This window comes from Raphanus sativus, chromosome 4, assembly GCF_000801105.2.
Source record: "Raphanus sativus cultivar WK10039 chromosome 4, ASM80110v3, whole genome shotgun sequence".
NCBI classification, from domain to species: domain Eukaryota; kingdom Viridiplantae; phylum Streptophyta; class Magnoliopsida; order Brassicales; family Brassicaceae; genus Raphanus; species Raphanus sativus.
Window position 1 is genome coordinate 30,176,448 of NC_079514.1, and position 16,322 is coordinate 30,192,769.

The 16,322-nt window shown below is 28.7% G+C and overlaps 2 protein-coding genes and 1 pseudogene across 3 annotated transcripts; 2 read left to right on the forward strand and 1 right to left on the reverse strand.

Annotated features, from left to right (window-relative positions):
- Window positions 1–1,494: 1,494 nt before the first annotated feature.
- LOC108850638 (prolyl 4-hydroxylase 5-like) lies at window positions 1,495–2,253 on the forward strand. Its single transcript, XM_018624134.2, has 3 exons — window positions 1,495–1,823; window positions 1,914–2,062; window positions 2,180–2,253. Exons 1-3 carry the CDS (start codon window positions 1,495–1,497, stop codon window positions 2,251–2,253), a joined length of 552 nt encoding a protein of 183 aa, XP_018479636.2.
- Window positions 2,254–4,478: 2,225 nt separating this feature from the next.
- On the reverse strand, window positions 4,479–6,086 carry LOC108850639 (aspartic proteinase Asp1-like; annotated as a pseudogene).
- An 8,144-nt stretch (window positions 6,087–14,230) lies between these two features.
- Window positions 14,231–15,379, forward strand: LOC108848735 (AIG2-like protein B). 2 transcript variants are annotated; one of them, XM_057009077.1, is made up of 5 exons: window positions 14,231–14,433; window positions 14,527–14,599; window positions 14,734–14,826; window positions 14,927–14,995; window positions 15,080–15,379. In XM_057009077.1, exons 1-5 carry the CDS (start codon window positions 14,312–14,314, stop codon window positions 15,206–15,208), a joined length of 486 nt encoding a protein of 161 aa, XP_056865057.1. In that variant the 5' UTR covers window positions 14,231–14,311; the 3' UTR covers window positions 15,209–15,379. The 2 variants fall into 2 exon arrangements, with proteins under 2 accessions (XP_056865057.1, XP_018477669.2); XM_018622167.2 differs by having other exon boundaries at window positions 14,239–14,433; window positions 14,912–14,995.
- The last annotated feature ends 943 nt before the right edge of the window (window positions 15,380–16,322 follow it).

Below are 16,322 nucleotides of genomic sequence, written 5' to 3' on the forward strand. Positions count from 1 at the left end.
CGTAAAGTATATAAAAGTGGTTGATAAATCTATAAAGATACTGTTAATTAGTATTAAATAACATTTTATTCAAAATAATATATGAAAGATAAAATTTTAGTTAAACATAAAATAAGCCTAGGCATTAGTGAATTTTTTTCATATAAAGAAAATGAAAATGTATATCAATAATCCGGTTATTTGGAGGTATTAGTGTCGATTTGATATGTAATCATCCGGATATTTGGTGTCTCGGATATCCGCAAAATTTTATAATTTTCGTGGATATCCGATTTGATCCGTTAATAAAATATTTTTTTCTAAAATAAATGAAAAATTTCTTATAAAATAATAATATTTAATTACAAAAATAAATTATTATTTAAATTTTTAAATTCTAATACCCAATATAATTAATTTAATAATACAAATATTGTAAAACTTATATAAACTATAATATATATAACTTATATTTATTGGAATCTTACATGTAAGTTTTATATTAAAAATAAAACACTTGTGACCATGTAGAGTTTGACTGAGAAGTTCTGTACACATGATAGTCAGTACGCTCATTCTCAAATCGCTATGAGAATGTCACGTGTCTATTATAATGTAACCACATTTATTACAATGTTCCTCCTTATAAACCTATTATTATATAAATGTATGGAGGAATAAGTAGTCTTTGTACTTACGATGCAATTTTGTGAAGGTTCCAACATTTGGATTTTTTTGCTTGACCAATCATACAATGCATGACAAGTGCAAAAAAGGAACAAAAGGTAACCAATCAAATCCATAACTTTTTTCAACAAAAAGGTCTAAATTTTTAAATTAACGAGAATCCTAAACTCATATTCATAAATACGAAACCTAACAATAACTCTTACTCCTATACCAAAACCTTAGATCTTAAAATACTCAATCCTAAACCTAAATACTAACCATGAATCACAAACACTTATCTGTAACATTTAATTCCACTTATAGACACTAAACCATACATTCAAATAACAGATTCAACGCTTAATGAAAAAAAATTAATGAGTGATGCAATATGTGACGATCTCTATAATATTATTTGAGAAGTCAGTTTCCTATGTTAAGTCTCACGATAGTTGATTACACGGATACTTTTAATGAACTAAAATTACCACAATTAAATATTTCTATTTTTTTTTTAAAAAAATTCCAAATAACATATATAATAAAAAGAAACATTTATAGGAAAACTTTATTTTTACACTTTCTTTAGTACCACTAGTCAATGGACATTTTCATAAATACCATATTTATGAATGGGTAAATGACTAAAGTAACCCTAACCTAAAACCTAAGTTTCTTCCAAATCATCCTCTGATTCAGTCCCTCCGCTTCTCGACTTCCTCCGGCACCGTCGATGATGCCTCCTCTTCCTCCATTTACTCGTTTACTCGGGAGGACCAGCTCAAACTCAATCGACTTTCTCGTACCGCTACGACGTTTTAACAAAGATGCGTCCATGATGAGTCCATGACCTCTCTGCATTACGCCGCATCGATCCCGAGCCTCCGCCTCTTAAGCAAGTGCAAGAGCATCGATTCACTGCGGAATGCTCACACGATCTTAACTAGGAATGGACTCATGTCTGACATCTCTTGTGCAACAAAGCTCGTAAGTTTATATGGAGCCTTTGGGTATACTAAAGACGCACGCTCGGTGTTCGATCAAATTCCTGAACTAAAGTTTCAAGTTCTTCACTACCAAGTTGGGCAGAAGTATGAGCCTCACTACGATTATTTCTTAGATGAGTTCAACACCAAGAACGGTGGACAACGTATAGCTACTGTACTTATGTACTTGTAAGTAACCAAAACATAAAACTTTTTTTACTCTGACAAATTTCTTCATGCTTTTTTTTCCTTAAATCTTCTTTTGGACAAATACTTTAGCTCGGATGTTGATGACGGTGGCGAGACAGTGTTCCCTGCTGCGAAAGGAAACATTAGTGCAGTCCAATGGTGGAATGAGCTATCGAAATGTGGGAAAGAAGGACTCTATGTTCTACCAAAGAAGAGAGATGCTTCTCTAGACCCTTCCAGTTTGAACGCTGAAGAGATTCAACCACCACAAAAAAAAAACTCGCTTTTTCTTTCACTTAGAGTAACAATAATATCAGTGTCTCTAAACTTCAATATCCTTTGTTTTTGATTTTCAGATGGATGTCCAGTGGTGAAAGGAAACAATTGGTCATCCACTAAATGGTTCCACGTCCACGAGTTCAAAGTCTAAGAAAAAGAATACTACAATCTGAGGAGAGGTAATCTCTTAAATCTTGAACTATTTATTAACATTGCATCAAGTCTTTATCTTCAACTTCTTTAATATATTTGTAGGTTTTCACGACAGCTCAAGTTTGTGTATTGTTGTATTTTCCCTTTTGAAGTGAGAGATCTTTACTTAGGAAAAGAGAGGCTGTTTGTGTTCATGAGGGATATGTATATACAATTTTCTACTTTTTTTTCTTCTACACTATTTGAGACTTTTGTACACTTTACGTGTTCAATCTGAGTTATATAGCTTCAATAACAAAAAAGTTTATAAAGTTTGTAAATCATTTATAAAGTTCATAAATCATTTATAAATGTTTATAAATTATTTGTAAGAGTTTATAAATCATTTATAAAACCTTATAAAGAAGTTTATAAAGTCTATAACCGTTTATAAATGTTTATAAAAAAATCAGTTAGAAGGTCTTTTAATCATTTATAAGAGTTTATAACCATTAGAAAGAATTATAAGATAATTTATATGGTTTGTAAAATAATTTATAAGGTTTATAATATGTATGTAAATAATTTATAACGGTTTTATAAAATATTCATAAAGTTCATAAAAGTTTTTATAAGGTTTAGAAACCATTTATAATGGCTTATTAATCATTTATAAAGAGTCTATAAATCTTTTATAAAGGATGGTATGTAAACAATTTGTCTCTTCATGCTTCTATAAAGTCCATATATCATTCATAAGAATATATAACCATTTAGAAAGGCTTATAAAAAAATTATAAGAGTTTGTATCATAATTTATAAGGGTTTACAAGAATATGTAAATAATCAATAAGAGTTAATAAGAGTTTTAAATCTTTTGTAACGTTTATAAAAAAACAGTTTATAAAGTTTGTAAATCATTTATAAAGTTTGTAAATCATTTATAAATATTTATAAATTATTTGTTAGAGTATATAAATCATTTATAAAGGCTTGTAAAGAAGTTTATAAAGTCTATAAACTGTCTGTAAATGTTTATAAAATAAACTAGTTACAAGGTCTTTAAATCATTTATAAGAGTCTATAACAATTTATAAAGGTATGTAAAATTTCTGAAGCGGTGGAGCCTTTCTTGTTGTCCACATGTGCCTCAGAATCTGCCACGTATCATCATCTCTTTATAAAATTTATAAACCATTATAAAAGATTATAAAATAATTTATAAAGGTATGTAAAATTTCTGAAGCGGTGGAACCTTGTTTGCTGTCCGCATGTGCCATGGAATTGATGTATAATTCATTTATAAGAGTTTATAAAATCAGTCTATAAGGATATGTATAACAAACTTGAACTTAGTTTTCTATAAGGATTATAAATAATTTATAAATGTTTATCAATCATTTATAAAGATTTATAAATCATTTATAAATACTTACAAAATATTTAAAAGGGTTTATAAATCCTTTATAAAGTTTGTAAATCATTTATAAATGTTTATAAATTATTTGTAAGAGTATATAAACCATTTATAAAGTCTTATAAAGACGTTTATGAAGTATATAAACCGTTTATAAATGTTTATAAAAGAAATTAGTTAGAAAGTCTTTAAATTATTTACAAGAGTCTATAACTATTTAGAAAGACTTATAAAACAATTTATAAGGCTTGTAAGATAATTTATATGGTTTATTAAGGTATGTAAATCATTTATACGGGTTTATAACATTTATAAAATTCATAAAAGGTTTTATAAAGTTTAGAAACCATTTAAATTTAAAATTATTTATAAGGGCTTAAAATTATTTATAAGGATTTGTAGAATTTCAAAAGGTAATTGTTTATGAAGTACATTTTATAGAGACTTATAAATCATTTATAAGGGTTTGTGAATTTTTTTTTCTAAAACACATAAACTTGTTTATAAGGGTTAATAAAACAAGCATGCACATTATTCACAAAGAAAAAACTTTTTTTGGACTACAGTTTCAGCAACCAGGGAGAATTCACAGGGACACTAGTAACTACAACGGAAGTGACATGTTATTCATGTTTTGCAGATTCAGCCAACATCTACTTTAGAAATTAAAAAAAAATTGTTTAAACTTTTTTAGTATTATGATTTCTGATGACATACATCATACACAAGGGGTATATATAAATACTCAAAAAATTCCTTGTTTCTATGAAAACAGCATAACCGAACATCTTTATTTCACTACTAAAAAGGAGGACTCTTTTCTTGTGTCAAATCTCTCTATCTTTCTTGTTCTTAGAAGCAGTTCCTGAGAAGAGCTCTCCTATCAAACCAAAGCCTCTCGGATAAGCCTCCTCCTCTGACAAATTTCCTCCATCATCTCGACCCACACTGTTTACAGAAAAGGCAGAAAGAATAAACTGCATTATAGCTTTGATGGAAGCAACAACAAGAAAGAAAGGCAAAGCAGAATTCAGAACTTGGGAAGCTTGTCACAGTCTGAAGGAATTCATCCAATCATCTGCTTCTCATTGTCGTAGATCACCATTATCCCTTGGAATGATATGACTATCACACAGACACACACACACACATAGCCGTAAGACATTTGATGTCAAAGTAAACATAAAACAAACTTGGTAATATCTCTTTACTTACCCCCAATGATGTTGTAGTTCTGAAGCCCAATCTCAGTTCCGTTTAGAATCCCCAAACACACGTTTCCTTTTTCCTGAAAAAGACAACACACAAACTCTCAGTCTCAGACTCTCAGCCATGGATCATACAGGTCATATATATTTTTTTTGGAAACATACAAGTCATATGTGAGACTCACAGTGATGATGAGATATGACTCCGGTTGAATCTGAAACAGCTGACCATTCTTTCGACTCCCAAACCGTAAAGTAATCGTCTTGAAGTATTTCTTGACATCATGTACTGTTTTCGAAGGTTTCTTGTCTTTCCAACACACCGGTAAGCTTTTATCTTCTTTTGTGTCCTTCAAAGGCTTCCCTTTCAAATCTTTTCTTATCTACAAGAGATGCATGGCACACCAAATCAGTCATAAGACGTGGTTAAACACACAAAAACTAATAGAAACTGTCTCTTACAAGATCAAGAATCGTCGTGTATGCTTCGGAATTGAAGTAAGTGTAGGAGCTTCCACTATCGAAAATGAAGTTAATGCCTTTGACACATGTGGTCTTGTCATTAAAGAGAAGCTCTGCTGGTCCAGTCTTATAGTTTTTACTAAAAGAAAACACAAGAGTCTGCAACCAAAAAGAAACTCATTCAAGAATCATGATAACAAGCGATTTCGACAGCTTGTGAATTTCGAAAACTAACCCAAAGGTCAAGTGGGGATGCATAGTGGAGCCATTTTTGAGTCTGAGAGGGAACTCATCAGAAACGAGAGCACCAACAGAGGATGCATGATCTGAATACCCAATTTCGTAGTCACACTGATCCTCAGGGTCATCACAAGGTTTGCTCTGAGGAAGGTCAAGGCCAGAACACAAGAGGTGGGAACAAGGCAAAGTGTTGTGATTGGGCTTGTACTGACTATCACGAGGCTGCAAGGGCAAGAGATAGCAATAGAGATTCAAGATATGGTATGACACACACTCATACTAAAAAAAGCAAAGTCAAAAAGGTGTGACCTTAGTGCAACCGTTGCAGGGAGCATCACACGGATCGTTGCAGGGAGCATCACACGGAACCCAAGTGAGGTCACTGCCAGTGTCAATGTCCAAGTCAAAGAGCTTAGGTGGGTTTCCTATGTTCAGCAACACATAATAGTACCTGAGATGTGATAAGAAAAAAAACATGAGTTCTTGAAAAAAAGACCTCAATGTCATCGTCTCCTGCTGATTCATCTGAGTAAGATTCCTCTTTTTTTCTTCTTGCAAGCTTCTAGCTTCTTCTTACAATTTCCATTTAAAAAGAAAACAAAACAAAACAAATCGAACACTAACCTTTAATAGAAACCTCATCGCAAGCGAAATGGAGAGCTTTTGAGTGGTCCAAGCTTTGTGATACGACGCTGAATCCGTTCTTGGAGTTCAGTAAGTTGATCAAATCTCAGCTCTTTGTAGGTCATCTACACTCGCCACAAGTCCTATGTTTAACCCCAAAATCACACTCTGCATCCCACACAACATCATAATCACAAAAGAGATTCTTCAAATTTTAATTGAATCAGCCTCACTCACCAGTAACTTGAGTTTCAGCGATTCAATTCCTTCGCTATCTCCCGATGTCTTCGGTTCGCGAAAGGAGACCTCCCCGACGGTTGATTTCACGACGAGGCTTCTCTTTTCAGGTGTAGTGAAGATTAAACGAGACAATCTCGGAGTGGCGATGAACACCAGATCTCGTCGGAGGGAAAATGGCTTATTCCCCTACGAAGTAGTTGTTCCTGGCTTTTTCACACACGAACTTTTAAACCATGCCAAAAACCACACGAACAACGGATATATTACTTATTCCCTTATGAACTAATTATTTCCAGCTTTTTCACACACAAATTTTTAAACTTTGCCAAAAACCACATGAACTATGCTATTTTTTGAATTACACACACAAACTATCAATTTTAAGCTAATTCCCCTAAAATCGTAAATTGTGTTATTTAAACATTAACTTAGTTTATAACAGGTGGATAGCCGATTTAATTTGGGTTGATAAAAAAAGATAATACATCATTTTGTTCTTTTTCTTTTCTTTTTGTCAACTGCTCTTCTTCTTCAAAAATCGTTTTACTCTTCATCATCAATTGGAAATAAAATTTATTATTTTGTAAAAGATTAAAAGTTTTACATGATGCATAAAGAAAGAAGAGCAACAACATAGCGGATTGGTAAACTAGTAGTTGCTGCTCTTTTTTTTATGCATCATGTAAAATATTTAATCTTCTACAAAATAATAAATTTTATTCCCAATTGATGATGAAGAGTAAAACGATTTTTGAAGAAAAAAAACAGTTGACAAAAAGAAAAAAAATAACAAAACGATGTATTATCCTTTTTATCAACCAAAATTAAACCGGCTATCCACTTATCATAAACTAAGTTAATGTTTAAATAACACAATTTACGATTTTAGGGGAATTAGCTTAAAATTGATAGTTTGTGTATGTAATTAAAAAAAATAGCGTAGTTCATGTGGTTTTTGGCAAAATTTAAAAATTTGTGTGTGAAAAAGCTGGAAATAATTAGTTCATAAGGGAATAAGCAATATTTCGGTTGTTCATGTGGTTTTTGGCATGGCTTAAAAGTTCGTGTGTGAAAAAGTCGGAACAACTAGTTCGTAGGGAAATAAGTCATTTTCCCTCTCGTGGGACGTTAGTATCGTCGATTCTCGTCGTCGGAATTGTCAATTCTCGTCGTCGGAGTCGCAAAGAAGAATAGAGATAGATGATGAGAATATGTTTGATTTAATAAATCAGGGATAGGGATAGGATAGTACTTTGTCTTATAAAATTTTAATGGTAAAATTGATTAGTGTACTTTTGAAAAGTGGTATCATGAAAATGGTATTAGTGGCAATTTTCCAACATTTATAAAGTTTAAAAAGAAAATATAAAAACGAAAAATGTATGCCTATATAATATGATTTCATTAAAAAGAAAAGTTCACAAAATAGTAATATTCCATTTAAAAAAATAACATAATATATACTTTTGAAATAATAAAATACTTTATTTATATCTATATTTTCTTAGATGAAAAATATATATTTGTATATAATGTGGTTTCATAAAAGAAAATTTCACATAGATAATCTTGATATTAGAAAAATAAATATTATTTATTTTAAAGCATAATTTTAAACAATACAATTTCAAAATAATAGAAATATTTTTGTAGATCTATCTATTTTCTTAGATAATTACATAAAATAATTAAATAACATAAAAATATATGTTTAATTTAATAAAAATATTTTATAATTATTATTATTTTTTTTATTTTTTTCATATAATTATTCGGCTATAATATCTTTCAATTACAATAAAATAACGATAAATTATATTTTACTTATATAATATAATTTCTCAAATACAATCACAATTTTCTTACTGTTTATTTTTAAGAGATATTAGAAAATGAAAAATAGATTTTAACAGTAAACATGTTTTGATCAAATAATTACAAAATACTTTAAATTAAAATAACACGATATACTTTAACAAGGTGGATATATTATATTTTATCATTATTAAAATTATATTTTTTCTTAATATTAAATTTGATTTTAAAATTTATGTTCTTATGTTTGTGGAACTTAACATAATCATAATCAAAATACAAAAGCAAATCTGAATTCAGATTTTTAAGATTATCTTATTATATAAAGCTTGGTTCTTCAAATTTATTAATTAACATGATCGCGACACATGTTCATTAAAACTTTAAGATTGTGACATGTGTCAATCAATCTCATAATTAAAAACTTTATTATAAATATTATTAATAGTAAGTTTTCATTTTTAAAATTCTAAATAAAAGATAATTGTAAAAATATTATTTGATAGTAATTAACATGATCGTGACACATGTCAATTAAAACTTTAAGATTGCGACATGTGTCAATCAATCTCATAGTATAAATATTATTAATAGTAACTTTCCATTTTTAAATTCTAAATAAAAGTATAAATGACATTTCTTTAACAAAATTTAGGATAAAAATGTGCATTAAAATTAGAGTAAATAGAAAAATATTATTTTAATTAAAAACTAGGCTCAATATAGTTTTTTATGATAAGATTTCATTAAGATTTTAGAAAAAGAAAATTAGTATTAAATAAATTATTTTGTAAATCTGTTTTTTTTTGTTAATTGAAAAAGGAAAATTTCTACAAGTTACTATTAAATAATTTTAAAATTGTTTTTTAACACTAAATATTTTTTAAAATTAGTTGTTTCAAACTTCATTTATTTTATTTTCATGGTACATATATTTTTAATCATTACATATTTAAAACACATACACAATATTAGAAAACAAACTGTTATCAAATAATCTTTTGCAATTATCTTTTGGTTAGTGTTTCAAAAATAGAAAATTACTATTAAATAATATTAATAATTAATTTCTAAAATTTTTATTTTGGTTATTATCTTAGTATATATTCTTTTGTTATGAGATATATTAAAACAAGTCACATTTTAAATATATAATTGCCATCATATTAATTATCAACTTTGAAGAACTAGGCAATTTAAAATATATATTAATTTTTTTTTTATAAAATTCAACAATACAATAAATTATTTAATAAAAATCATGAATGAAAACTATCTATTAAATAAATAAAATTCATCTATGTATTATGATTATAAAATACAAATTTTAACTTGAACTTATGTAAATTTTTTAGTTATAAAATAAATCTCACACAACATATGCAAATCAATCATAAAAATATAACAAAAGTATTATTACTTTATGTTCTTTATTAAATTAAAACATCAAAAAACCCGTTGCAACGCAATGGGCTCATATCTAGTTTAAAATAAATCTTAGTTTACCATTCAATAGATCTAAGGCATACAATTATTTAGAATTTATAAAATATTTTAATTACTGTAGATATTGATATGTGTTCATGCGCTTCCAAAAATATATCAGTTACTTATATATGTAACTTTCTGTTGATCATAGATAAATATATGAAAATACATACACATTAAACGATAAATAAAAATAATTTGATATGACTTAACTATAGTAAAAATAACTATATTTTCAGTTTGAATTTGAAAGAATATATGCAACTTAATATATTCACAACATGAGTAACTCGACTAATCCAACTTATATCTAATAGCATTGATTAAATTACAATAAGAATATATAATTTTATGGTAATAATTTATTTTATAAATATAAATTATAGGATGATTCAATATATATTAACAAATGAAAATAAAATATTAACTAAATGTTACAATTTAGTTCTTTTGTAAAATTTATATATGTAGGCATGAAATTTCGTAATATCATCGTTATATTAATTTATTTAATTTGGAATCAGACACTTTAGTTTATCTTTTATTTCATTCTAAGCACAATATATCTTAATTTATAAATAATCATCCTAAAATATATTTACATATATAAGACAACCAACCAACCTACCTAAATGCAAATAAGAAAATTAATCAAAATTTTAGTATATTTAGAATAAAAAATATTCTAATTGAATTCAAAGAAATAAATGCAAACCAATATATGCAAATGATAACTAAATCGACTGTATAAACAACAAAACTTACAACATATAACATATCTAAAATCGTATGTCTAATTAAAATAATATAATATTATTAATATAAATTACGCATACAATTATAAATTAATATAAAATTAAAATTAAATAGTAATTAATTATTATAATATATTTACTTTATAAACATTTATACCCGTGTATGAGCATGGAAAAATCACCTAGTGGTAAACAAAATTATTAACCGGATGTGGATAATGACGGTAAGGTAATATCATAAATGTTAAAAATAACTTTACCTGATATTAAAAATAATAGATATTAATATTTGATAGATTAACCAAACATAATGGGGTAATATATTTTCGTATTATCATTTGTTATTTTCTAGGAAATGATTAACACATTAATTAAATAAATATATTCACTGGATAATATAGCAATATTTGGTTTCACGTATTTGTAGCGGTATGCTGAACAACACTGATTTGTTATGTTTGATTTTTTTAATGGCATATCTCTTTTGAAGGTGTATCTAATTTTTAAGCCTACAATAATTTATGTTTCTTACTCATATAACTTTTCTTTATCAGCTGACTTTCATGTATGTTCCATTAAAAAACAATGATCTGTTCTGCTTGATTTTTTTTTAATGACATATCTCTTTTGACGGCATATCTTATTTTTAAGCCTACAATAAGTTATGTTTCTTACTCATATATTTTTTCTTTATCAGCTGACCTTCATGTATGTTCCATAAAAAGCATGCCAAACAGAGTAAAGAGCCTATTTTATACATACTTCCATACATTGGCGGATCCAAAATTATTTTAAAACTGAGTCAGAAAATAAATGGGCTTGAAATACCAAATTAAAAATAAGTATAAAATGAGTATAAACTAGGTACCGAACCTAGGTTGTAAGGGTGTTAGACATAGAAAATTCACCTAAAGAATTTCAGATGCAATAGCTTAACAAATCACATTTATATATTTTAAGGTGTGTCATCTGCATCCTCTCTTTTCTACATAGGTCCGCCTCTGCCTCCATGCTTACCTACCTTCAAAATATTCTAACAATCAATAATTTAGACACATTTGTATGTTTTCGTAAACAGTTAAAAACTTTAACGCGGGTATTGTTTTGGTTTGCAAGTTTTATATATATTTGTCAAAACGTAGATGTTTACGCCAATCAAAAATATATATATTGGGGCATGTATATTTGATTTTGGACCATGTATTAAAAATAAATAAAATGTTGCTCTTAGACAGTGTTTTATTTTAAATGAATTGCATTTTTAACGTGGTTTTCAAAGAAATTACAAACTGCATTCAAAAATTATCAGTAAAAAATTTTAAGTTATCAATTTATTATTCCAGGTAAAATTATTACATTTTCACCCAAAAATTGCAGATCAATTACAATATTATGTTATGCAATTTAACTGAGTCACTTTCTGGAGACTTCAAAGTACCCCACTAAATGATAGTTTTCTCCTTGAATCTGAAATATGTTAGGGACAAGTCCTTTTATAACTGCTCGATAAACTTTCCCACCAAAAGATGTAAATGAAAAAACCATGCCAATAGATCTAAAATTATCACGATAATATTTGTTTTCTTCATTACTCTCTAAGATCTCGTTCCATAGTGATTGTTTTCTGCGTCAAAATGGCCGTGAGTATAAGTCGATGAAACTGGTTATATATATATATATATATATATATATAAAAGAGATGCTTAATAAAATATCCGTAAAACCTAAAATCTATTGCTAGAGAATATTTAAGTGTATTTTAGGAAGTTAGGAAACTTTGCGAATGTACATTTCGTAAAAAAAATTCCTCAAAACGTGTGATTTTATTCCTTTGCAAATCTTATATAAATGGGTAAAATACTGGACCTCGGAATCACAAAGCAGTGCACTTCCTATATAATGGCCATGCTTAAAATCAGTGCATCTCCTCTTCATTAAACTTTTACATTGTCATGATTATATTTCAATCAATTGTAAGACAGAATCATCGATTCTTGTTTTTGTAGATGAAAAACTACTCTTAGTCCTAGAATCATCGATTCTTGCTATGTATTCAATGAAATACAATTTAGTTTAGGCTAATACATGTCTTAAATGAATTACCAATTCTTAAAAGCCCATATTTTTTATTGTGTTACTTTCGGACGTTATAGTTTATTTTGAGATTTTTCACATTTTAACAATAATATGATTATTTATATTTGGTTATTTGTTAGTTTTATGATTGTTTTTTTAATAATTAAAATTACTTAAGATAAAGTTGATTCAAGTTTTCCTAATACAAATTAATGATTGAACTAATATATTACACAGAACAGTGCATAACATAGAAACTATTATATATTAGTATGGAAATTTAAATATATTTCAATCGTGTCAAAAAAATATTCAAATAATTTCAAAGCTATCATCATTAAAAACATCGATAACGTAAACAACTTCTTAGATTCCTTTTCCTCTTTAATATTAATTATAATTTTAGAATGTTTGAAATATATTGTTGTAATCACATGCGAAGATTTGAGAAATAATGATTGAATTGGATATCACAAAATCTTAATTATATGAGAACTAATTTATATTACCAAAAAATTTAAATATTCTTAAATCATGTAACAGAAAAAGTATTATATTTTTAAAAATTATTATCATTACATATATCGGTAAAGTAAAAAACTTTGTTGAATATGATTTCTACAAAATATTCTGTAGATTTGACTAATAACGGGTAAAAATATATAAGAAAAATATATTTAAAATATTTATACTATTATAATGAATAGATTTCTTTCAAATATATTGTTACAGAGAGAAACATCAAATCTTCTATAGATCACAGCTTCAACAACTACTTCTTTGCTAAATTATAATTGTATCTAAACCTAGACTGTCCAATCATTACCAAAAAAGCTGATATATGAACAAAGCTTTCTAACTGCACTTTTAAACTAAACTAATATCAAACGTAATCCCTAATATATATTTTACCCGAAAATATAATAAAACAAAGTTAAAAGGAAAAAAGCAAGCATAATGCATCAACTAAAATCAGAAACACAGAAAGTATAAAATTTCATGAAAATCTTTAATTAATAATTAACATTGACTCACAGCCCATATTTTGGAAAATAAATTTGAACATAAACAAAAAAATATAACCTAATAAATTTGCTAAAATTACCCCAAAACAATTGAATGATATAAATTGCATATGTAAAGTTATTGTATCTAATAAAATATCTACAATTTAGTAAGTTTTTTGTCAATGAGTAAGTAGATATCAAAACTCATATATTATTTACATCTTTAAAAAAATACAATACATTAGCATATATAGGAAAACGAACGAGAGTACATGTTAAACCCATTTTAAAACTTCAAAATATAGCCGACAACGCACATCTTCCCACAAAAATATTTTGAAGCATAAAAAGTTAACTTTAGACAAGTGTGACCGCATACATGTACCAATGTGTTATCTAGGATTACAAGGTATCTGACTAAAACTTTATAATCAAAATAATTAAAAGATAGTGGAGTTTAGCCGTCGTACGGGAGGTAATACTAGTCTTCAAATAAAGACCCACCGGTCAGTCAATATCGTCGACGTGGGGTCGTTAATTAAGATACGTATCAGATAATTGCCGGCAAAAGTAGGAAAAGATCAAATAAAAAGGGATATATATTTTGACAAAAGAAAAAGAAAAAAGGGATACTGATTGTGGGCAGAGAATCCTAACACGTATCTTCACCTTATAAATCAAACCTCTGATAAAGAAACAACAGAAGCAAATAAAGAGAAAAAAAAACCTGAGTAAAAAAAGAAAAATGAGTGGCTCCGGTGCGCAGCTTCACAATGTTTTCGTCTATGGTAGCTTTCAGGAGCCTGAGGTCGTCAAGGTCATGCTTAATCGTACTCCTGAAATCATCTCTGTAACACTCCCTGGCTTGTACGTATTGTCTTAATCTCTCTATTGAATTTTTCTCTCTATATAGATCTAAGACTTGATGGTAATTTTGGATTTTTTAAAAAAAAATTTCAGTAAGAGGTTTAGGCTCAAAGGACGCTTGTATCCATGTGTTATACCGTCTGAAGATGGAGAAGTTCATGGAAAGGTTTGATTTTTTGTTAATTATTTTTGTGAAATTCAGCTGCTATATTCTTGTAGGTTTTTCTTTTTGTGTTTGTTTAGATCGTAATTGATGATGTTTAAGGGTTTTAAATTTTGACAAGTGATATTTTGGTGCAGTTACTAATGGGATTAACGGATGAAGAACTTGAGAATTTAGATGCTGCTGAGGGTAATCAATATGAGAGAGTGACAGTTGGTGTTGTACGAGAGGTAAGTCTGAAGATTCTCATCTCCATGAAACAATATTTTGATGAGATTAATTATATTGTTTTTTCTTTCTTATTTGCATTTACAGGACAATTCTGAGAAGATGACTGTGAAAACATATATATGGATCAATAAAGATGATCCTGATATCGGAGGAGAATGGGATTTTGAGGTGTTTGACCCCTTTCTTGTTGACTCATACTCAGTAAAAAATGAAATTCGATTTGGATGTTGTTTTTCTTTTCTTTTTGGTTAGGAATGGAAACGACTACACATGAAGGAATTCATAGAGACGTTCAAAGAAATCATGGAATGGAAGAAGAATCCTCAAGGAAAAGGAAGGGACGAGTTCAACAATGCCCTACGCAATGCTCCTTCGGTTTGAATGAAATCTGTGTTAAAGAGTATTTTTCTATGTATCATTTTTCTCCAGATTCCGAGTATAATAAAACCTAGAGACTGATAGTATTGTGGAGATCAGTGAAAAGGATATAGTGCCATATGTTATTTTGTGGATTGTATTATTTTGTGCTTATATGGGATTTTGGTATCTATATTTTGTATGGTTTGTTTGATGCTATTGCTTATGCCTTTGTTTAAGTAATTACTTCAAAAAGTAGTAGATCACTGAATTAATTTGCTAAAAGAATGAAAGACTGAATTGGTGTATTGTCCAAAAGTGATATATTTGAGAAGTAATGTGTATTTTAGTAGTCTATCCTTTCTGTGGTAAATCTAAGATGTATATTGAGTATAACCGCCCAACCGCCCCTCTTAGACTCTCTAATTGAGAGCTAAGACAATTACAATAGTTCGTGTATCAGAGCTAAGGCTCTCCAACTAACTGATTTTTTTATTCCTCTTGGTTCTTTTTATATATACTGAGGCCCAATACAATTTGTGTAAAGATTAGTAAAAAATTCTTCAAACTTCATTTCCCGCTTTCTCCTTTGCCAGCTCACTCCTAGCTTCTTCCTCCTTACGTAAACTCTGTTTAGCATATTAATACCCCCTGTCGCAAGACTCAGCTTGTCCTCAAGTGAGAAACCAGGAAACTGATTCTTCAGTTCTCCAACCCGTATTCATGACGTCTCATGCTGTGGCAGATTCTTCCATTTAGCCAACACCTCCAAATAGCCCAAGTCATCATAACGTGTATCCACAATCTCTTCTGGCTCCACCAACACTTCATCGTCTCTACTCATCACTGTTGGTAGCTCTGAAGCTACCACTGCCTCACCAATAACCGGCTTCAACTGAGAGATATGGAAGACATGATGCATTCGTTAAGAAGCTGGTAGCAACAACCTATACGCGACTTTACCAACTCTCTCCAAAACTTCATAAGGACCATAGAACTTAGCTGCAAGCTTCTGAAACAAACGTTTGCTCATTGACTGCTGGCGATCCGGTCTGAGTTTCAGATAAACCTTAGATCCCACTTCAAACTCAAGCTCCCTTCGACGCTTATCCGCATTATTCTTCATCCTCTCTTGAGC

Coding starts and splice junctions, on each gene's coding strand:
- LOC108850638 (XM_018624134.2), top strand. CDS start 1,495: ATGACCTCTCTGCATTACGCCGCATCGATCCCGAGCCTCCGCCTCTTA. Junction 1,824..1,913: donor GCTACTGTACTTATGTACTT/GTAAGTAACCAA, acceptor CAAATACTTTAG/CTCGGATGTTGATGACGGTG. Junction 2,063..2,179: donor TGCTTCTCTAGACCCTTCCA/GTTTGAACGCTG, acceptor TTTGATTTTCAG/ATGGATGTCCAGTGGTGAAA.
- LOC108848735 (XM_018622167.2), top strand. CDS start 14,312: ATGAGTGGCTCCGGTGCGCAGCTTCACAATGTTTTCGTCTATGGTAGC. Junction 14,434..14,526: donor TCTGTAACACTCCCTGGCTT/GTACGTATTGTC, acceptor AAAAAATTTCAG/TAAGAGGTTTAGGCTCAAAG. Junction 14,996..15,079: donor GAGGAGAATGGGATTTTGAG/GTGTTTGACCCC, acceptor CTTTTTGGTTAG/GAATGGAAACGACTACACAT.